At 40.1% G+C, this 24,257-nt stretch overlaps 1 protein-coding gene across 2 annotated transcripts in view; it reads left to right on the forward strand.

The window, feature by feature from the left end:
• MYOM1 (myomesin 1) overlaps positions 1-23,178 on the forward strand; it is an 82,183-nt gene extending 59,005 nt beyond the window's left edge. The window contains exons 26-40 of one of the 2 annotated variants that reach the window (XM_051774668.1): positions 4,041-4,177; positions 5,033-5,177; positions 5,800-5,859; positions 6,114-6,181; positions 6,732-6,845; positions 7,427-7,514; positions 8,231-8,269; positions 8,363-8,468; positions 10,210-10,373; positions 11,777-11,813; positions 12,130-12,152; positions 13,768-13,823; positions 18,644-18,859; positions 21,629-21,749; positions 22,949-23,178. In XM_051774668.1, coding sequence (XP_051630628.1) covers positions 4,041-4,177; positions 5,033-5,177; positions 5,800-5,859; positions 6,114-6,181; positions 6,732-6,845; positions 7,427-7,514; positions 8,231-8,269; positions 8,363-8,468; positions 10,210-10,373; positions 11,777-11,813; positions 12,130-12,152; positions 13,768-13,823; positions 18,644-18,859; positions 21,629-21,749; positions 22,949-23,163 — 1,589 coding nt within the window. In that variant the 3' untranslated portion in view covers positions 23,164-23,178. Of the gene's footprint in view, positions 1-4,040; positions 4,178-5,032; positions 5,178-5,799; positions 5,860-6,113; positions 6,182-6,731; positions 6,846-7,426; positions 7,515-8,230; positions 8,270-8,362; positions 8,469-10,209; positions 10,374-11,776; positions 11,814-12,129; positions 12,153-13,767; positions 13,824-18,643; positions 19,545-21,628; positions 21,750-22,948 lie in introns of those variants that run through there. The other variant, XM_051774664.1, reaches the window with a different exon arrangement.
• The last annotated feature ends 1,079 nt before the right edge of the window (positions 23,179-24,257 follow it).

Here is a 24,257-nt window from a genome sequence, read left to right on the forward strand (position 1 = left end):
GTACATTAATGCCATCAAGATACGTAGGGGCAGAATCCATCTCCATTTCTGGGGTGACAGGGGGATCCCAACAGCTGACTGTACTGGAAGCTGAAGTGAGCCTGACTGGGAAGGAATGGCACAGACACCCCATCGTGACTGGTCCAGAGGCCCCGTGTATCCTTGGCATAGATTACCTGAGGAGTGGGTATTTCAAAGACCCAAAAGGACTTCGTTGGGCTTTTGGCATAGCTGCTGTGGAGACGGAGGAAATTAGACAGTTGAACACCTTGCCTGGTCTCTCAGAGGACCCCTCTGCTGTGGGACTGCTGAAGGTTGAAGAACAATTGGTACCGATAGCCACAGCAACAGTGCACCGTCGGCAATACCGCACCGACCGAGACTCTGTGACCCCTATACATAAGATGATCCGCGAACTGGAGACCCAGGGGGTGGTCAGCAAGACTCGCTCACCCTTTAATAGCCCTATATGGCCAGTGCGTAAGTCCAGCGGAGAGTGGAGGCTGACGGTGGATTACCGTGGACTCAATGAAGTCACACCACCCCTGAGTGCTGCTGTGCCGGACATGCTGGAGCTCCAGTATGAGCTGGAGTCCAAGGAAGCCAAGTGGTATGCCACCATTGACATAGCCAATGCCTTTTTCTCCATTCCTTTGGCAGCGGAGTGCAGACCACAATTTGCTTTCACTTGGAGAGGTGTGCAGTACACCTGGAATCGACTGCCTCAGGGGTGGAAACACAGTCCCAGCATTTGCCATGGACTGATCCAGACTGCACTGGAAAAGGGTGAGGCTCCAGAGCACCTACAGTACATTGATGACATCATTGTATGGGGGAACACAGCGGGCGAAGTCTTCGAGAAAGGAGAGAAGATAATCCAGATTCTCCTAAGAGCCGGTTTTGCCATTAAACGGAGTAAGGTCAAGGGACCTGCTCAGGAAATTCAGTTCCTAGGAGTGAAGTGGCAAGATGGACGCCGCCTAATTCCAATGGAGGTGATTAACAAAATAGCAGCCATGTCCCCACCAACCAGCAAGAAGGAAACACAGGCTTTCCTAGGCGCTGTGGGCTTTTGGAGGATGCATATCCCCGAGTATAGTCAGATTGTAAGCCCTCTCTACCTTGTGACACGGAAGAAAAATGATTTCCAGTGGGGCCCCGAACAACAACAAGCCTTTGAACAAATTAAACAGGAGATTGCCCATGCGGTAGCCCTTGGGCCAGTAAGGACAGGACAGGACGTGAAGAACGTGCTCTACACCGCAGCCGGGGAGAATGGCCCTTCTTGGAGCCTCTGGCAGAAAGTGCCTGGGGAGACCCGAGGACGACCGCTGGGATTCTGGAGTCGGGGATACAAAGGATCTGAAGCCAGCTATACACCAACTGAGAAAGAGATCCTGGCTGCCTATGAAGGAGTTCGAGCTGCCTCAGAAGTAATCGGCACCGAAGCGCAGCTCCTCCTGGCACCCCGACTACCAGTGCTGGGCTGGATGTTCAAGGGAAGAGTTCCTTCCACACATCATGCCACCGATGCCACGTGGAGTAAGTGGATGGCTCTGATCACGCAGTGAACCCGGATAGGGAATCCTAATCGCCCTGGGATTCTGGAAATTATCACCAATTGGCCCGAAGGTGAGAGTTTCGGACTATCCTCTGAAGAAGAGGAGGAGAAGGTGACACGGGCTGAGGAGGCCCCACCATATGACAAGCTACCAGCAGATGAAAGGCGATATGTGCTCTTCACGGATGGCTCCTGCCGCATTGTAGGGACAAACCGAAAATGGAAGGCAGCTGTATGGAGTCCCACACGGCGAGTTGCAGAAGCGACCGAAGGACAAGGTGGGTCAAGTCAGTTTGCAGAGCTTAAAGCCGTTCAGTTGGCTTTGGATATAGCTGAACGAGAGAAGTGGCCAAGACTCTATCTCTACACTGACTCATGGATGGTGGCCAATGCTCTGTGGGGATGGCTGGAGCGATGGAAAAAGGCCAACTGGCAGCGCCAAGGGAAACCCATCTGGGCGGCGGAGATGTGGCGGGACATCGCTGGCCGGGTAGAGAAGCTGAGTGTGAAGGTCCGTCACGTAGACGCTCATGTAGGCAAGAAACGGGCTAATGAGGAGCATCATAACAACGAGCAGGCGGACCGAGCTGCCAGGATTAAAGTCTCTCAGGTAGATCTGGATTGGCAGCACAAAGGAGAATTATTTCTGGCTCGATGGGCCCATGACGCCTCCGGTCACCAGGGGAGAGATGCAACATACAGATGGGCTCGTGACCGAGGGGTGGACTTAACCAAGGACATTGTCTCACAGGTCATCCATGACTGTGAGACATGTGCTGCCATCAAGCAGGCCAAGCGGGTGAAGCCTCTATGGTATGGTGGACGGTGGTCAAAGTACAGGTATGGGGAAGCCTGGCAAGTTGACTACATCACACTCCCCAAAACCCGCCAAGGCAAGCACTACGTACTGACCATGGTAGAAGGAAGCACTGGATGGTTGGAGACATACCCCGTGCCTCATGCCACTGCCCGGAATACCATCCTGGGCCTTGAAAAACAAGTCCTGTGGCGACACGGCACCCCGGAGAGAATTGAGTCTGATAATGGGACCCATTTCAAGAATGGCCTTGTAGACACCTGGGCCAAAGAGCACGGCATTGAGTGGGTGTATCATATCCCCTACCATGCACCAGCTGCTGGAAAAGTTGAGCGGTGCAACGGACTGCTGAAAACCACTCTGAAGGCACTGTGTGGGGAGACTCTCAAACACTGGGAGCTGCATTTAGCAAAGGCCACCTGGTTGGTCAACACCCGAGGTTCCATCAATCGAGCTGGCCCTGCCCAATCAGAACTTTTGCATACTGTAGATGGAGATAAAGTCCCCGTGGTACATATGAGAGGAATGTTAGGGAAGACTGTTTGGATTAGTCCCACCTCAAGCAAAGGCAAACCCATCCGAGGGATTGTTTTTGCTCAGGGACCTGGTTCCACGTGGTGGGTAATGCAAAAAGATGGGGAGACACGTTGTGTACCACAAGGGGACCTAATTTTGAGTGAGAATGGTCTGTAATGTTTCATTGTATATATATAGATAGATAGATAGATAGATAGATGTATATAGTTTTAAAGGGATATAGTTTTTAAAGAGGGTTAATTTGGGCATGACATGGATGGCATAGAATAAGGGGTGGATAATGTCCTAGTTAGGACAGCTGAGATCAGTTCATCATGGTGGGTGTAACCCAAAACTGTATTCTATAGCCTTCCATGTCATTTCCCAGAAACTAGACTATTGTTGTCAATAGACTATTCGCACCCTCTGCCCATAGAGCATGGTGGGTGTAACCCAAAACTGTATTCTATAGCCTTCCATGTCATTTCCCAGAAACTAGACTATTGTTGTCAATAGACTATTCGCACCCTCTACCCATAGAGCCTGACTCCTCAGGCTATAAACTAGGTGTTAAGAGGCCTGTGAGATAGAAGGATGTTTCTGTCCTCACACCCTTTGTGAACTCCCCGCCCTGAGGGGAGTACCAAGCATTCCTGCCTGAACTGGAGGATATATAATCTTGGAGTTTTGGAACATTTTTTTGAACCCACTCGTGGGATCCAGAGGACGGCTGCATCTCATCGCTCTCAACCAGACTTAGACCACCACTGGATTGCGATCACCAGTTCTGGCCAGACTGCAGCAGCTCTCCCACCAGCAGGTTCTTCCCCTCTCCCTTTACTTTGGACTCAAACAGGGCCCAAGGAACACCACTTTGTTCAGGCCCCAGGGTACTGGGTTATACATTTGGGTTTTTGTGGGTTGAGACCAATTGTTTGTTTGTATTATTGTACTTACTGTATTATTTTAATAAATTGTTATTCTGACTTATAATCTCTCCTTTGAGTTGGGTTCATTCCCCCTGCTGGTTAACTTTTAAACCAGCACACCAAGTATGAAAGAATAAGTGGCTTTCTGAAAGTAGAAGAAACAGTTACTGGGGCACTGGCAAAATATATGCCTCATTCTTTTCTTTCTTCTTTGTAGCTATCCCACTTACTTCTGAGTTGGCAGTGGAAATTTTGGAAAAAGGAGAAGTGAGATTCTGGTTGCAAGCTGAAAAACTGTCTGGCAATGCAAAGGCCAACTTTGTATTTAATGATAAGGAGATTTTCAATGGAGAGGTAAGCCTTTTCACTGCTTAAATGTGTTTGCATTTTTATGAGTATCAATGAATATTAGTGTCTCTGTCTCTAATATACTTCCAACTACTATTCCACACTAATGCATTTTTATGAGAAATAACATAAGTCATGGAAAGCATAAATAGAAAGATTTTGTCTATAGTTCTGAGCTCCAGATCAGTTCTACTGGATGCAGTTTATACAGGGAAGTTAAATGCCTTCCTGACACCTGAGTACCACATGTTCTGCTAACTAGTGGGGACCACAGTTGTTCCTGCAATAAAGTAGCCCCAGGTAAGCAGCTACTGTGGTTTCAAGGAATCACTGCAGTAACCCAGATCCATCCTATCTCATTCATCTATGGCTCTAGAATACCCTTGTGCTTGGTACTCACCTCCTTTTGTTGTTTGGAGGAATTTATTACAGCACAGAAAAATTCCCAAGCAGTTGTTTCCAGCAGCAAACTTTGTTACTCCCAAAGACAGGACATGGCATGTTTTTGTTGTAACACTGATATCAGATAGAAGGCAGAGATGGCACATTCTACATAAAACCTTATCAAATATAATCATGCTCAAAGAAAGAGTTATTCTGAAGACATGCAAATCTAAACCTTTCTAATGAAAAAGGACACAGTACTCACTGTACAACATGGATGTCACATGCTTGTATAGCATCAATAAATAGGCTTCACCTTGAATAGATTTATTTAGCTGGAACTAGAGACAGTGGGACTCTGGACAAGTGGGTGTCTGAATTAAGAAAACTGAATTTCATCTATAGATATGCAAATATTCACAAATATTTTCTGTCTCTGATACGCATCAACTGTTGTTTTACTTTCCACTCCTGAAGAAATATAAAATGAAGGTGGACCAGACGACCGGCCTTATTGAAATGATTATGGATAAACTTGAGGAGAAGGATGAAGGCACTTACACTTTCCAGCTGCAGGATGGAAAAGCAACCAATCAATCTAGCCTTGTCCTCATTGGTGATGGTAGGCTAATCTGTATTATGCAGTGGGTTGGAAAAATTATACGGAGGTTATCTCAGTTGTTGCCTTCACTTTCCACTGTTTTCAATATCAGTAGACCTTCTAGGTTTTTTATGTCACAGTTTTGTCTGCCTCACACAGGACAGGGCTTGTGTGCAAACTGAAATTTTTAAAGTGATGGGAGAAAGGGGAATTGTTACAGAAATGCAAAATATTGCAGCATGTCATGGTTAGCTTTTCTATGGGTGGAATGAAAATTTCCCATGTAAGAAGCCCATTCAGCCAGGAACAAGCAGCTGCACCTGTTAGAGCTCAAGTGGCTACTGACACTGCTGCCGCTCATTTGCCTTCCTACCAGGAGTGGAAAGTAGCTGTATGACTGGGGATTGCACATCATCAGACAGGACACATTAAACTCCTGAAGACTGCAAGCAGCTGGGAAAGTTGAGTTAGCTGTAATCAGCTTCTGACACTCTGAAATTTCCTGTGGAAACCTAACCCAGTGGCTGGATGCTCACTGACATCCAAGGGACAGAATTGCTCCTAACTGTTACAGCGACATTCAGCACCCTACAAATGGCACATGAAGTTTAACCTTGTATTTCTTACTGGTTTTAATTCCTAGTATTCAAGAAGCTACGGGATGAAGCAGATTTCCAGAGAAAAGATTGGCAGAGGAAACAAGGTGATAATATGACTATTTATAAGAATCGCATATGTGTTAGCCTGCTAAAAGTTTGATTATACTTTTATATGCTAATTTGAAATAGATGAGTTTTATTCTGTTACATGGTTATTTACCTTCTGAAGGAGAAATAAGAAAAATAAAATTATATTAAAATGTAACTGTTCCTGTCAAGTAAAACACATCTGTCTTTGGTTTTGTACCATGAATACCATTGATGTGACCTTTAAAAACATATGTGTAACTTTAAACAGGTCCTCATTTTGTGGATGAACTGGGATGGGAAGTTACCGATGAGTGTAACGTGATGCTGAAATGTAAGGTAAGGGACAAAGAAAACCGAGTTCAATGTTCAAAGCACTTTGACCTACCACTACTTAGATGGTGAGGGTGGGAAGGGACTAAAGACACACCCTTTGCTTTTGTACTCCCAACTGCATATTGGATAGTGACAGAGCTTCTGAAGGGTAATCATGCTGGGGCAAAAACTCATTATGTGTAACAAAATACATTAGAAAATAACTTGAACTTTTTAGGTCTGTCAGCTACCCACTCAGGGAAAGGCACCTGAATAGGAATGGCAAGTCTTTACAAATCCTGTAACTTTCTCATTTTTGGCCTGTTTATGTGTGCAGAAATAGCCTGAGCAGGATTCACTGTTTCCCTGAGCTCCTTTTGTCTCTCTTTTCATCCCTGCTGTTTTCTCTCTTGCCTCCCTCATTTTAAAATGGAGGCTTGCAATAATTCACTACAACCAAGTTGTAAAGCTTGCTTTTCTTTTATGAGAGACCTGAACAGGCTAACCCATGTGACACTGAGTTCCCCTGCTCAAATGAAGAGAATAATTGCGATGTGGTTTTCATCCATCCTAGGTGGCTAATATTAAGAAGGAAACACACATTGTATGGTACAAAGATGACAGGGAGATAATGGTAGATGAAGAACATGACTTTAAGGATGGAGTGTGTACTCTGCTGATATCAGAGGTGAGTGACTGTCCTCATTAGCCCTCAGCTGAAGTTAGTGCTGCGAACTCAGATGAATGATACGATCTAATCTGATACTCCAGCAGAACAATTGAAAAAGGAAGTGGGTTTTAAAAATGGAAAAACTCACAAGGCGTCTGTGTTTTAGCTAAAGAAAATGTCTGTCTGTAACTGCTTGTTCGAGTTTTCAGGAAATGATGACTGAAGAGATAATAAGCTTGTCACTTCCTTTGCATGTCAGTTGAGAAACAGATTGAGACTACATTTCCATTTTGAATAGCATTTGGAAAGTGTATGTCCCTCAGGATTTCAGAGGACCACCCTCTCAGAGTCACTACAGGGGTCTGGTGCTTACCCAGCCTTGCAGCAGATGTGGGGGGGGGACAAGGTCCTGCATACCATGATGCACCTGCCAAAGCCCATCCCTCAGGGCACCTTGGGGGCACTGGGGCAGTTCCAGCCCCAGGCATCAGGTACCTCCCCAGGGACAGAGACAGGATATCAGCTGGGTTCAGAAGTAAAATCTAGATTTTTCTACAGTACTTGTTCTGAAAACTGATTTTACTGTTACAATATTGCAGTTTTCTAAGAAAGATGCTGGCACTTATGAAGTCATACTGAAGGATGACAGAGGAAAGGACTCCAGTGAGCTGAAGCTTAAAGACACAGGTCAGAGTCTCAATGCTCTCAACTACACCAGCTGACAGCCTGACTGAAGTAGGTTTGGGGTAGTACAGGCATCTGCACATCACCTTCTTGTGGCTTTGTTCCTCCTGTGTACAAGATCATCTGATTAGAAAAGCTGAGATTTTTAAGTCCAAATAACATTTGAATACAGCTTATTTCATCTGGGTTCTGTATAATTTTGGGAGCATATGATGACTAACACTAAGCAAAATGATAACAGGTTTCCTCAGAGGGACATCAGTAAATCTACAAGTATTTAAGAAAAATTACAGAAGTAGATAATTTAAAAAGCTTTCACATTTTTATGTTTTCCCATTTATTTAGGGGCTTTCACACTTATTGCATTTACTGTGTTTTTAACATTTCACTTGTTTCCAAAAAAATGGAGGAAAATCCTATCCTTTAGAATGTATATAGATGGGTTAGCATTCCAGATGAATAGTATAAATTTTTTAAAAAATAGGGTTTTTTCAGCTGCAGTAGTATTCTCCAAGGCTGTATTTAAATAAAGTCTGGAAACTCTGAAATAACAGGCTACATTTCTGCATTACTTAGATTTCTAATATGCTTTAAAAGGTAGGTCTGATTGCTCTTTCAAACCTACTGGGGAGCATATTTCAGAGCCAGTACTTGTCCTATCATTGACTGTGCTTGAACTGCAGACATAGAGTCTTAGTCTCCGGATTTTATTTCCACAGCTTTTGCAGGTCTGATGAATGAAGTATGCCGAAGGATTGGTAAGTACTTAATTCTCTTTTCAAATGAATGACTCATTGTGGCACTCAATGAATGGCTGCATGGCTGCATAAAACCATTTGCTCTTCTTTCAGCTTTATCTGCAACAGACCTGAAAATCCAGAGCACAGCTGAGGGTATCAGACTCTACTCCTACGTTACTTATTATGTGGAAGATTTGAGAGTAGGCTGGGTGCACAAGTAAGTAAACAAAATCTTGGCAAAACTCAGTGCAATTTTGCTTTTATAGATTCAGAAAGAAACTGGTTGTGTGAGAGAGGTGAGGCCCAGGTTTGTTCTCATCTCTCATGAGTCCTTATCTCATATAAGTTAGTTTCAGTCAGTTACATTTACATGAAACCAGTAAGAAAGTCGGGTGTTAGGGGTGCCAGGCCCTCCTGTTGTTTCTCTTATGGAACAGATAGTTCCATGCCATGGGATGCTGTCAGGACCATGTTGCTTCAGAGCACTTCCCATCTCCCCGATGGGAGCTACATCTTTCCCTGACTCAATTTTGAGGAGTGATGCAAATATAACCTGAGAGACCATCCTGAAATACCTACCCTGGAGGTCTGCTTTTCTAGAAGACACAATTCACTGGAACTGGGACAAGCAGGCATGTCCTCTTAATGTATGGTTTCATTTTTAGAAGGCAAAGCAAATTCCAGTGAGTGCCTGGGGCAGTAAAATCCAGACAGCCCCTCCTGAGAGCACTACAAATCTAACCAAGACAGACAGAAGAACTGAGATTTTTAAAAAGAATTCTAGTGTCCAGTTCCCCATAAAATTAATGGGAGTTGCACAACCAAATGATTTGATGTTCTTTGAGTTCTCAGCCAGCACATATAGCATGCACTGGAAAAGCCTGAGAAATAAACAATTTAGATTTCTTAAATCTATTATTACTGTTCTTGTCATGTCTGTGGACATGGTAGTAGTTAGTCTTTTTGGATGGAATCTGAATTACTGATCTCTCAATAAAACTCATATAAATGAGGCACAGAATACCCAGAATGTGCTGTACCAGGCTGGCTGTAATTATTGACACTGATGCTAACCAGCACTCTGTCAGAGAAATAAAGCAGTTTGAGGCCTGGTTGTTTCTTGCCATCCATTTTGACCCCGTATCACCAAATGTCCTAAGTATTTCAAATAAGTGTAAGTGAATATGAGGTATTCTGGGAGTTTTTTCCCTCTCTCTTTCTTTCTCTCTCTCTTTTCTCTATTTAATTTTTGGAAATTTATTTCATCTTGAAGTGTGCCAAAATAATCTAGAAAAAATTATTTTTCCCTCCAGTACATTCAAAATTATCAATTTAAAGATACCAAGAAAACAAGTAGCTTATTTGACAAATATCTTTTGACTCGTCCAGGGCAATTAACTGCTAAGCTAGGAAGCTGAGAAATTGATTTTCTTTTTTTTTTTTGGGGGGGGGAGGGGAAAAGATATACTTATGTCAAAGTATGTTTAACTATAAGTGCCAAACATAGCAGAGCATCAGAAAACATTCTAACTGGGCAGTTTGTTACAAAAGTGGGGTTTTTTTAGATACAGCCCTCTACACTATTGTTCTGCCCAAGCAGAAATAAACCTAAAAAGAAAACAGGAACATTTCATGATTCAAGGATTACCCTTCATAGATGTGACTTTTAAATATGAATAGTTCTTCTATGGCTCTTCATAGATTAGGATGCATAACCTTTCTGCAAGCTTTGAGGAGTTGGACCTTGAACAGGGAAAGATTGTCACACTGTCACACCAACCTTGCCCAGTTGGTTCACAGCTTTAGGAAGGATTTGACTTCTGAAGTTTCAAAATTTGGTGGCATACCATAACATCTTGAAAACCATTTAGTAACTACAGATGTACTCAGTGGCTCAACATGAGTAAACCCCATTTATGTTCCAGTAAAATGAAAAGGTAACATTTTGTATTTTTCAGTGATACTCAGATTAAGTTCACAGACCGAGTGAAGACTGGTGTCACTGGGGAGCAGATCTGGTTGCAGATCAATGAGCCAACTCCACAGGACAAGGGCAAATACATAATGGAACTCTTTGATGGCAACACCGCACACAAAAAGACAATAGATCTTTCTGGACAAGGTAGGCCGTTCCCTCTGCTAACATTACCTGTGTGTGGTCACTACGCTGTGCCAGGGTAGGAGCATCTACAGCAGGATCTTGCTACAGACCTGTTACCTTTTGGGGACTGTGTGTGTACCCACCAATCTGCCAGTGTTTGTAGGAGCAGTGCCATTTGTTCTCCCCGACCTGTGCTCTCGGGTCATAAATTACAAATGGCTTTTTCCTATTCCAAATACCCGCTTACAGTTTGCCTATTGAGACATCAGTCCAGTGTCAGAGCTACCTTACAAAACCCCTTGTGTTGCTGGCATTGCTTGGCAGCTTTAAAAATGAGTTGTAGCACTGAATGCCTTCTGTATCTTTCCCTTCCAAGTAATATTTTGAGGAGGAAGTGAGGGACAATTTTGTTCTGTTACTTTTCTACTGTATTCCTTTGACTGATATAAGAGCTACTTATTCTTGAGAGATGCCAAGACCTTTCATCAGCGTGATCAAAGATTGTTAGTGGAACAGATAAAATTATTTGTGTTGACTGCTGGAAAATTTTACTCTGAGAGACCTCTCAGATTTTAAGGAAAAGATTAACTCCTTCCAAACTTCTGAGTTGCCATTCCCAGCTATTCTCATCCCTAAAGCTTCGCTTTTGGTCTGCAAACTCTGTGTAAGGGCAACAGCCCCTTATAATCATCTCCATGCTGCTCCTTCTGTACTCTATCTCCACTTTCTGAGAAAAGACATCTCTTCTTCCCTTTCAAAGCAGGAGAGGTTGACCTCCCACATGATGGCCTTAGCCTGAATTTACAAAGGAGGCAACAATGTGCTGTTTGGTTTGCTCATAGCCATCAGTGTAGTGCTTCAGAGCAGGTGTGAGAAGCACTTCAAAAAAACATATCTCTTGTATTCCATAAACCAGTGGTCTCTGAAGTAGGGTATGTGCAAGATGACCCAGTGCACACTACTGGGGTGTGGGAAGCAAATACAAGAACTTTGCTACATAATCTATAAATAAATATACGTATATTTTGAGTGCACACTCAAAAAAATTTTAGATAGGGGTGTATAATTAAAACATTTGGGAGGTCACTGCCATAGTCTATCATTTAAGTGTTGTATTGTGCATTTCTTCCTCTATTTCGTGAAATCACTTCAGTCTACTATTTTCCTGCTGTTTCTTTGTCTTAAAGCTTTTCTTCTAGAAGAAAATAAGCATGTTTATGCATTCATATGTATATATGATATCTGCCATGTGCCAGATAGCCTTTATTATTTGAACCATTCAGCATTTTAGGATTTGTACAATATACATGCATGCATCCATTAATATTTCTTTATTGATGTCTACATTTTAAATTTATTTCCACATTTTAAATTTAAACCTGTGACAATTTATCTCTAAACGTAATTTTTTTCTCTTTACAAAGCATTTGATGAAGCCTTTGCTGAGTTCGAGAGATTAAAGTAAGTATTATGCCATCTAAATACAATAATGGCAGCCAAAAAATAATCACAGTATTTTTTTGTTTTGTGCTAAAATCTAACTATGTCTTATGAAACAAATCCTAGTCCTACAGAAGCCTGTAGGAGTTTTGCATGTGACTTCTTTGGTGCAACTCTTATGTAACAGCTAGGTAACAAAGAAAAAGCAGTATTGCCAAATGATGAGAGATATTTTCCTTAATGGATTAAAGGCAGTTAAAAAGATAATCTACTTTTCTATCACTCTAAGTAAACCTTAACTGAAACTGGACTTTCTCTTTGTTTCTTTCAACTCCAGGCAAGCTGCGATAGCAGAGAAAAGTAAGTTGGTCTTCTTCAACAATGGTTGTAATAAACTGTTTGTGAAGGTTTTCTCCCTTTCCAGGAAGGTTTTGTGTTGGGAAAGAGAGGGCATGTATACATGTGTATGTGTGTTTGCTTATCCTAAAAGGAGTTTGTCCTTACACCAAGGAGAAGTAAGTGACCTTTTAGTGATTTACCATTGGTGCACATTGCAGCTAATCACAATATACTTATGGGTTATGTTGATTTTTCCCATCTGAGCTCCCGTTCTCCTTACCAGCTAGCCTTCTCTAAAAATTAACTTTATTGCTGAGATCTCTCATGCACATTCTCTGCACAAAAGTCACTTTGTTTTCAAAGATGGAGGAAATAATTTGGCCGGTTTTGAATGCTCTAAAATGTCAAAGGATCTGCGTTACATACAGAAATGGATAAGAAAGCAACAGTAGCTTTTGTGTTGGATAGAATCTCCTCATACTTTTGCCTCTGTGTCAATTCCAACGTAGCAACTAAAACAAAAGTATGTAATAACTACTTAAGGAGTAAGTCATTAGACTTCAACTTGAATTATTAAACTCATTCTTCCTATTTACAGAAAAATGCAAGGAAAAAAAATTGTTCCACTGCAGATTACTTTCAGACCTGTATAAAAATGAGATCAGAATTGGCATTCAAAAAGTTATTGAGAAAAATGTGTACAGAGATCTGAGCTAACTCCTCCTGGACATATACTCCAAAAAGAGCAGGGCTTGATTATGTGATCCCTACAGGTCCCAGCTGAGACAGCACAAAGGGATCAGTAACAGAATAGACCTGGGCATTTTATTTCTAACCATGGACCATCCATAAGGGATTGGCATGTTAAATGACATAACACAGTTCCTTTCCTGGTCTCAGAAGGTTGTTATCTCTGTGCTACAGAGCACATCTTTGACAGAACACATTAGAGGGGAACATTCTGTACAGTCATTTCCTTCCTCTGCCAGGCTCCGCCCAGATATGTAATGAACAAAATCCATTTTCCAGTATAAGTGCACTATACCCTGCATGTGATTGGCTTATTCATATTTGTGTAAGATTTCTACAGGACTCTGACCTTAAAACTAGATCAACGAGGTATCGATCTCATTTACACGTAGGTACATACAAACAAGTGGAACATCACTGTTAACACTGAGACTTAAATCTGTCTTTGTATTTAGATTAAAACCTGATCTCCAGCACTTCATCAAGTGTCATTCATTTCCCCTTGGAAACCCAATGTCTTTAGTTTACTACACTAAAAATTTAGAAAACCGGATCTCAAAAATTTTATTTTTTTTTGTGCACTCAGAAGTAATAGTGAATTGATGTCAAATTCCACAGAACACAGCATATGTACTTTAATTCCCCTCTGTAAGTGATTCACACCAGCTATTAACACATTTTTTTGCTGTGAATTCAACATTTTTTAAAGTCCAAATGGTGTGCTAAAAATGCTGAATAGTTCTCTGATAGAGCAAATATCAGAGACAAGTTGTACATAAATAAGACAAAGGGAAAGAACTAGAAGAGAAATAGAATCAGGCACACAGAATCCAGCACACAGTTGATTTTTAAGACACTAAAGAAAATGATGGTTCTTTATTTTCAGATCGTGCCCGAGTACTTGGAGGTTTGCCCGATGTTGTCACCATCCAGGAGGGCAAGGTACAGTAAATTAACTGAAGCTCTGCACAACATCCCAACAGCTTGAATGCCAGTCTATGATGGGAAAACATTCAACTTTTTTTTTTTTTCTTAAAGATGCCATCTTTAAAATCTGCTGCATTATTTATTTGTCCCCTGCCTTCTGTACATAATTCAATGGTCTATCACAGATGGCTTTATGTATTCAGGGCAGTGTCTTTTCCTAAGAATTAGATAAAAGTGAGATGACAATGTGAGTTGGGACTAAAATTCCTTATATAACCAGCTCTTTAAAATTTCATGCACAGGTTTCACAGTTAATTTTTTTTATTTTGGAAGAGGGCATCAAGTTTAATTCCTTTTTTTACACAGTAGTTAGTCATTCCATGTCTTCTGCAGTTAACTTCCTTGCAATGTGGCATGGAAGCCACATAGTCACATCTGTCAAAGCTGGCTTTTAAATGGTATAAAAGCAGTAAACCACAATACCTCTATTCTCATACAGACAAAAGGAGAAAATTTTCTCTATGCCGTCAGGGTAAAGGAGAGAGAAGTCAAAATAAGTCACTGGTGTTACACTGGATTATATTAGGAGAGTTTAGCTGAAAGATTATTGTAAGGCACTCCCAGAGGAACATCAATGCTTGAGCATAGAACAGATGACCCAGAAAATCAGTTGTCAATCTCACAAACTTTTCCCTGCACACTGCTTCTACAAGTTCCTGCTTAATATTACTGAGACCAAGAATTGTCTGCTCTTCACTTCCTGCTGCTCTGCCACGATCCAGTTTCTCTTCGCAGTGTGTGCTAACATGGAAATAGGGCATGTGAATGTCAGTAAAAGCCTGTGACAACTACAGTAAGGCATCTTTCTGATATTTCTGGCTTTATTTGGCAGTAGGTCAGCCGGGTTAAAAGTATGTGATTATAGGTTCAGCAGAAGTGTTAAGAATTTAAAATCTTGTTCTGAATCACTTAACAATGTGAGACATAGCATAACCAACAGATAATAGACTGCAGCAGTTCTAGGCATTACAACATGAAATTATGTTTGATTAAACCTTTCTTTAAAGGATTGAGCAGTTTAGGAAATGCTACAGAAGTAAGAAGCACTCATATGAGCATTGTAACTGTAGGTAGAACACACAAATAAATAGAGCAAATTAGCAGATTCTCAGCTAATCAGTGCTTGTGCTTGGAGATATGATTCCCATAATGCTTTGGTGGGGGTAAATTTGGGTGGTTATTGCCAGTTTTAAGCATTCACCTAAAAGAGAGTTGATACGAACTTGAGTAAGAGTTCACTGAAGCAAAATGTGTAGTTTTAAAAAGAGTTTGTAGAAAATGAGTTGCAAAATCTTATCCAGACACACACTGTCCTTGAGAGCAAGGACATTTGTAATGATTGAATAAACGACTGAAATACTCCCAGAACTCGAGACAAATATCCTTGAACTTATGTTTCTTGATTCAGTTGATGATCATTTTGAGTAGGACAGAGAGTGATCAGGGAAAACAGCTTGTTTGGGTGGTGTTGGCTCATCTGCGTATTGTTTTCGTATATGCTTGAGAGAGGGGAATGAAGTTCTGCATTGTGTAATTCGTGCAAATTGCACAATCATCAAGGATTTTGAAAAACAACAAATGAGGTAGCAGGGGTCTGGCAATTGCAAGCTTTGATTGTGAGTACTTGTGCAGCCATGACCACAGGGCTGTATGAACAGATTGGTATCCCTAGACTGAACTTCCAAGCATAGGTATATCTCAAATTTAAACTCAACATTGCGACTGTGATGATATTTATTAGCTTTTTACGCGTGAACTGAAGGATATGGATGAGAATGAATGAAGCACTGTTTACCCAGTGTAAATCAAATAGCATTCCAGATGGCCTAAGAGGCTTCCACTGATAGACACAAATGCTCTTCATCAGTGTGGTATAATTGGAAAAGGCTAAGTGTCAATTCACATTAGGGAGGAATTTGACAGAGAATACTAGCATAAGTTTAACCTAATACTAGCATAAATTAACCTAAGTGGCTGTCTTAATGAAGGTCTGTGAGTAAGTTGGCTTTATTTTTAAAAGGAGAGGCTTAGGATTTTGTCAGGCACTTTCAGACAAAGAAGCAACATGTAACATCCTTCTGCCAGAGGTAGGTGTCCTCACAGCTAGGCTGGAAGAAAGGAACAGGTTTCCCTGACTGAGCTGCTTCAATTCTCTCACCAAACTGTCCACGAATGTGAATGTGTGCTACTATGCAAGAATAATGGCAATACTTAAAATACAGTAACACATTTCCCTCTGCCACTTGTATTACATTCAATACAATCTGTAGTCAAAGGCAGAAAAGATAGTGAGGGACACAAAGGGTCTGGACTTGCAGCTGCTGGTTGCTCCAAGTGCATGTGTCTCAATGCCCCAGATCCAGGAGTACAGGACACGCGGTTTTTTTGCCATGATAAGGATTTTACATTGAACACAGTATTATAATTAGGGCGTTCAGTCAGTAATAAAGATATACATGCACAATCTTTTGCCCAAAGAACAGAAAATCTGCAACGGACAGGTGTAGTGAAAGTGAACAATTACTTCTCATTGGCTATGGAATTACATTCCAGAAAATCAAAGATCTCAGCATCTACGTAGTGAATTATAAGACACATCTCTGCACATTAGTAACTGGAAAATAAATAGAGTTGGAAACATCAAGAGGAGCACCGATGTCAAACATGAGCTAGTGACGCAAGGTTAAGGAAAATGTAGGTATTTTAGGGAGTGATTTAAAAGAAGAAAAGAGTCATCACTGCTGCTTGAATCTCTTTGAATTAAGGAGTACTGACAGCACTTCAAACATCTCAGGTTCGAATGAGGCCACTAATAGAGCTGTCTGGACATGTACATCAGCTCATTAGCATTGTGGTGGAGTGGCAGCTGGGGCCACTCAGTGCTGATCTCCTGCTTGCTAGAGAATCAGAAGGCAACAAAGAAATACCGAGCACCTGAAGGTGCCCATACCAAGCCCCTGGAGGTACCTGAAGGCTAAGGCTAAGGCTAAGGCTAAGGACATGTCTGTGTCGAGTGTGATAAGAAAGAAGGAAAAATGTAAAACCTCTCATTTTCCCCTTGTTTTTCAAAAAGATGGACTGATATGGCAATCAAAACCACATTCATACCAGTGGGCTACAAGAAAAGGTAGTCAACAGTCCTATGTGGTCACCAGCTGTAGGTGCTGCAGGAAATCAGATAGAGGCCATTTCCACCATACTGTAACCACCTCTTACTTGGAATCTGTCCTTCCCTCAGTACCAAGAATTATGTGGTCTTGATGGAGGAAAGACTTCCCCTTTCCTTTTGTTCTCATTTTAGTCTTTAGGGCAGGCATGTGAGATTTACTGGATTTTTATTTTGTTCTCAAAGATATCAAAACCTTTTATTTTTATAAAGGTATCAATTTTTCTATCTGCTCATTTCAATAGCCTTCTGGGCATCTGTCTTCTGTCCCATCTTCCACCATCACACTACCAGATAATAAGCAGAGTTAAAGGGAAAGTAGCCAGGTAAATAGATTTCTCACCATGGACTTTTATCTTGACAGCTTATAGGGACAACGGTGGGAGTGCTCTTCAGTTGTCTCTATTTTTGACACATTTTTATAAAAAGCCTTTAAATAAAATGGAAGAAAAATTTGATTCCTGTCAAGTGGAAGCTTGTCTATTCCTTATGTATCACTTAGTCCATTCTTAATGAACCACCGAAGACCATTTTCTCTGCACTAGAAGTTCTTAAATTACCAATCAAGAGAAAGTGAGATTCCCCTTTGAATAGCATTTTAAATCTTTTAAAAAGACCAATGTACTATTCAATACTTACATATAAATAAATTCCTTCCTGAATAAAGCTCCAGAGAAAGGCCTATGTACCACTACAGTGTCACATGAACTTCCTTCACATTTGTCTCTCTACATGATATTCACTTTTGCAAACACTTTCAAGAGTATTCCCATGGTGCTGTGACCAGAGGCTGGGATCATTTATATGTATCAATATCCCAAACATGAATTTCTTAGCTGGCAAGAAAAAAAAGGAGACCTGAACATTGTGTGCCCAAGATACTTGCCAACCTACTGAAGGTAGAAGAAGCTGCCAGTGATCCCTCCAACAACGTGATTCTCTGACAGTGAAGATACTTCCTTCAGTTTGATGGAACTGAATTCAGCCCTTAGGAACATTACTAACATCAAAGGGAAATACCAAAGAATGAGTAAAGCCTGCATTGATTTCAGTTAAAAATAGTTTTACAGGAGTGCATAAAACAATTCAAGTTTGTTAGAAGAGCTGTCAGGGCATAGTTTAAAAGGATCCCAAATTAAACAAAATATTCCAGGGACACTTTGCCCTTTGTTATTTAAAAAAACAGGCACGCTTTCTTTACTTATGGAATAAAGATATAGTGAGCTTAATGTGAACAAAATCTGAACAAAATCTGAACAAAACCATCTGACAGTTCATCAAAATCTCATTTAAGATCTAACACACAAATGCAGATAATATCTAATTTTATATTAAACGATATGCATGGAGAAAGCTCTGCTAATGATTATGAGAGTAGAGAAAAAGGTCCATAAAATATTGAAAGCTTTTAATGGCATTTTTGAATTGAGTTCCTTCTTTTCCTTTATGATACAGAAGACTGACATAAATTATTGATTACTTATGATGGTATGCATCCATTTACTAAAAGCAGGAAGGCGAATGGGGAGTTCGAATATTTGGAGAGTGAGGCATTAAAAAATGTAGCAAATATTCACTGACTCATAATTCCTTTCTATTTTCTCTACAGGCACTTAATCTCTCTTGCACTGTCTGGGGAGATCCCACTCCAGAGGTCTCATGGCTGAAGAACGAAAAATCATTTGTATCAGATGCTAATTGCATCCTGAGGTTTGAATCAGGAAAAAATGTCAGCTTTTCCATTTCTACTGTGTCCACACACGACTCTGGGAAATACAGCATTGTGGTGAAGAACAAGTACGGTACAGAGACCAGTGATGTCACCGTAAGTGTGTATATACCTGAGGAAGAGAGGGAGCCTGAGCAAGAAAAACAGAAATGAAAGCATGAATTTAAGACTAGAAGAAAGAAGTATGGGGGAGATTTTGGATGATAGGCTGACATAATTAGTGTGTGTAAATGGCTTTCTGCTTCAGCAGGCAGCCTTGGATTTTTCCATTCACTTCACTTTTGCTTCTAGAACACTTATTGTGCCAGGGAAAACAGGGCCAGTTGTGTTCTAACACAGGTCCAACATTTGACCCTTTCCCTGGAGCATCTGGAAGGAAAGGGTCAAGAATTGTTTCAGTGGAAGCAACTGATGTGGTAGATGGAAAGATCGAAAATGATCAAGGCATTTTTGAGCAGCAGTTAGGATTTATTCCAGGTTTGGTAAAGTAGCATAGATGGAATGTGTTAGATCATAGAGAAATTAGTGCTGGTTTTTGTCTACGTTGAGGCCTCTTTGTATTGCTGTGTTAATTTAGAGAAGCCTTAAAATGGGTGTCATTTACATCCTGAAATATTGTTTAATCTGCCCAAATGGGGTAAAAGTACTGTAACATAAATGAAAATAAGGCTTAGTAGGCCAGGATACTAATATGTGTGTGTGTGTATGTATCTGTAAAAATGTATGAACTCTCCTCTCTGTTCACAAATAAACTGAATTCACTTCTTTCCTTCTATCACAAGGTGGTTTCACTGTCTTGTTTTACTAGTCACAGCTCTGGTAGTTGTACACATTATCTTAGCACATTAATGCTTTCACACTCTAATTAGCTTCCCTTTAGATCCCTGTTAATCTTCACTTTGCTGTTTATGACAAAACTCACAATGGCATCTCTTCACACCTTTCTGTCCAGACCTTCACTACTTCATATCTCAACTCAACAAGGTATTTTTGCAAATTCTGGCACAGGAGTAGTCTTGTGCTTTCTCAACGGACCTGCTCACGAATTGTGATTTAAGGGTAAGTATTTTGTTAGATCAAAGTGTCAGTTAATTTCATTCAAAATTGACATTGGAGATCCATAAATAACATATTTCATCAAGATCTTTTAAAGCTGCAAAAAGAATCTTCACTGGAACATAGGAAAAAAATGTGGTTGGGGTTTTTTGGGGGGGGTTTTTTGGATAAAAATGTTTCAGAGAAAAAAACATCTGTCCAGATCTTTGAACACACTTACATAGAATAAAAACTCCATGTCAGCTATTTTACAGTGCCATTAATTATTATTCACTGAGGAAAAGCAACAGATCCTGCTAGACATATATAGGATATATATATATGATACTAGATATACATAGGATAGGATCAGAAGCAGTTACCAGCCAGTTGCTAGTTAGGAGAGCAATGTCCCATGTCTATAATCTCTTCATTACTAGTTTCACAACGGCACAATTCTTCACATCAAACTCTAAAGAACTAACACATATATTTTCACTACAAGCATGATCTGTGCGCACCTTTCACGTACTGTCCCTTGTCGTTTTTGGCTACTGTGACTGCAGACATACTGCTGTTTCCCTGGGACTCATTTTGGTGCAGTACTGGCATTTCTGTGAGAATGCCACTACTAAGTGTTGTACAGTTAATGCTCACTTAAACCCTTGCCATCTGAGGTTTACTGTTAGCTAACATCAAAGGTGAAGTGAAAGCATGAGGAAATTCTTGATGGTTCAGGTAAAAATAGATTCAACATAGTTATCAATGGTGAAAGTGCTGATTTTTGCAATTTTTTTATTTTTTTTTAAATCAGTTTCTGTAAAGGGCTAATGATCATGATCTTAATCTTTATAAAAATAGTCCAGATTTAGATCAGACTTATAAATTACCAAAACATGTTACCATGTGCCTAACTTTATGCACTAATAGTATCACCAGTATCAAGGAACGTGTTAAGTTTATCTGGTATGAATCTTTTTTCTTTCAGAACAGATTTCACGTCACAGGGAGTTTTAACATGAAATTATGTAAAGATAATGTGTTTTCAGCATTCAGTATGTGTTCACACAGCCTTATCTCCTAAAATGGTTAAAACTCAAGTATCAAACTTGATGACATTATTGCAATTTTAAGATTTACTTGTGTAATTATGTACATTAGTAATCTCTTATAAAAAAAAGTTCAGACTACTTAGTCACAGCAGCTGCATGTCAGACAAAGTAACATAGCTTAATTTTAAAATCTCAAAATACAATAATGAGAAGATCTGTAATTAGATATGCAGCAAACTTTTTGAGTTTAAAGAACTCGGAAAAATTTAAATTAAAAAAATTTTAAATGATTTAATAATTTTTCTTAGTATGACATGAAGCCAATGCAAGGATGATATGCAGGTCGCTCCATCTTTGTCCAGGGATATATACCATAGAAACAAGTGTCACAGCTCTTCCATCCTCCAGAGTGCAAGAGAATATGACTTGCTCTTTGCAATAACTGATAACTGATGTTTATTACTTAGTATTAGCATATTTTTAATAATGATTGCATTTTGGCAGCAGCTTATTTCTACTACTTTATTTTCAAAAATCTGTCCTCTTGCCTCCCTCCTTTCGGCAGAACTACCAGGGAACACAAGTGGGTCACCTCCCAGGTAACAGGCTGGATTTTATTTTGCTTTGCTTCACTTTGGTAGATGTGTCCATGAAAGTTAGAGTAATAGCTGCCTCGAAACATGCTTCTGCCAGGGATTCAGTTACGGTGGTTTCAGACTGAATTTGTGATGTATCCACATTTCTCGCTTGTGCACTTTTTGCTCTTGCTTTGCTTCAGGTGATTGTGATGCCTGTATCAGGGCAGACTGACACAGTCCAAGGACACGATCAAAATAATAAAAATGTACCTAAAAAGAAAAAAACAATGACAAGCAAACAGAAGGAAGGGGAAAAGAAAGGTAAGAGTGCTTTCATGTTTATGGTCTTCTATTCAAACGAAAAAATTGTTGAACATTATGGAGTCCATAGTCTGTGGCAATCAATATTTCATAGGTCCTAATCAATCAAGTTTACAGTACGCACGCTCTTAATTAACAACAGATGCAAAGTTTGAATTGCCAGGTTAAACTTCAGTGAAAGAGATTTAAATCAACATTTTTAAATCACCTTTCCTACTTCACTGTGGATTCTCACCTTGACTCACCTGTATGATTAAAGTTTTTTGTCATAATAAATACTTCTAAATTTCTGAAGCAGAGGAAAGACTTTGCAATCATGTATACATACACAGATAGTGTTATTTTCCACAGTGAGACTCATTTCAGCAGCTGGATCTTTGACACTTCACCTAGAAAAAAAGGTCTTGCTGATTAAGAGGTCCTAAATGCCTAAGTATTTTAGAAACTCCTGATTGTATTGCCATTATTTGAGATTAATCAATTATTCTCTTTTAGCTTTATGTCCATATTGAATGGTAAAGTTGGAATTAAAAGCAACCATTTTTTCTCCAATTTAGAAAAAGAGTGGAGAATTTAAAGTTCTCTGGTGATTCAGCATTCTTGTATATTACAGATTTTTATTGTTCTTTTAGACTGTTACTATATTATTGCTATTTGGACATTGATTTATTCTTCACAATTACAGCTCCCTCATGTAGAACATTTTAGTTCCAAATAAGTTTTACATTCCAAGATTATCAGAACATGTTTTACGTATTTTTGCATAAGTATTTTTTCTTTGTATACAGGATGTATACATGTTATATCATTGCTGACAGAACAATTAATACTCTTATGCACTTGCCTTTCTGCTCCTAAGGCAAGAACAAGTATTTTACTGCATTTCTCTCCTCTCTTGCTTTATGGCTATGGGTAGACATTTCTGAGCAATCCTGTAAATTAGGTGACTTAAGTGGGAAGCAATTATTTACATCTGTAATGTTTTACAGGATCTACTTCATAAAGATTTTAATTAGAGACCATAAAGACTTGAGCTTGGTTTTGGTGCCATAAAAAGTAGTAACGTTATTTGTGATACTGAATCTCTTTATATGGGTATGGGAAGAGGAAAAGAACATGATAAGGTCATAACCAATGTGAAAGAAATATTGCTAAGCACAGTAAATACAAGGCAAATTTCATTACTTCTCCTAAATCAGATTGTATTAAGCCTCATGTTGATACAGAAGAGACACCTGATCCAAATGAAATCCCTCCTGTGGAAACAAAAAAGGATACAAAAAGCAACAAAGGAGCACCAAAGAAGACTGATGGAAAAGCAGGAGTAGCAGAAATGCTTCCTCAGCCTAGAGAAAGCTTGGATAGGCAGGGAAAGAAACCAGTGGAAAAAGCAGCCTTGGGTAAACCCCACTGAACTTGAATGAAGAACATGATCTTGTCATGAACTGGATAGTAAATTCAAGCTGAGATTTCACGAGTGGTATACTAGCCATAATATTTTAACACAAAAGTTTATTAGTGGTCTTTTTTATAACATTTGTAATAGTTTCTAACTTTAAATGCATAGTAGATGGGCATTTATGTCTCAATACCAGATAATTGCACTGCAGGAATTTCTAAGTATCTGAATAATGATCTATGTACTGACAATGTGAATTTAATTACTAAATGTCCATGATCAGCAAAGTTCATTAGAGCGAATTCTGTCCAGAACTGATATATTTACTACGCTGCAAAAGAATGTTGGTATCATGTAGATGTGTTAATCGATACTTCTAGGTCATCACAGCTTGAGGCAGACACCACTTACTTTTTCAAGGAAATGATACATGCAGTCCTCCTAACACCATGTGGGCTCTACTTTTCACCATGACCAGTTTGGCCACAATGGAAGATCCCCAGAAACAGAACCATCTCCTATGGATGCAGGGGGGCCATAAGTAGGTTTACTTTTGATCCAAGCTTCTTTCATGCAAACCTGTTTCATCAGGTGGATCAGGACGACATCTGGCCATTTCCTAACTCCAAGACTCGCATGACTGCTTTTCAGTCCACTCCATTCCCTCGTGGTCTTGGTGAGTTACTGTGGATATGGCATTCACCCTAAAGTATGGGCTGCCCCATATGTTCACTTCGCTCCACACTTTTTTCTACAGCACTCACATTTCTTCTAAACCCACTGTCCTTCTTCCCCTCAGTGACTCAGCCCAACTGTACCTCTTGTTCCACTCAGTAGCATCAGACTCACTGGTTTCTTATAAGAGAGGGTAGCTTCATGGTCCATGTAAGGACCATGTAAGGAATAAATATAAGCCAAGAATCTCTGCTGTGCTCATTCACATTCATTACTGTGTTCATTCACATGTTTATGTACTGAGGATATAGGAAAATATGACTCATTTGGAGATGCTTAGATACCATGGAAGAAGCAGAGTTCAAGCTGAAAAACAAACCAATAAAAATAAAGGTCAGAATTTATTTTGTTACTATGCAAGCTGAGTTCGACTT

The sequence above is a fragment of the Manacus candei genome, unplaced genomic scaffold (genome assembly GCF_025592945.1).
Source record: "Manacus candei isolate 608988 ecotype Guabito, Panama unplaced genomic scaffold, ASM2559294v1 h1tg000008l, whole genome shotgun sequence".
In the NCBI taxonomy this organism is placed as follows: Eukaryota; Metazoa; Chordata; class Aves; order Passeriformes; family Pipridae; genus Manacus; species Manacus candei.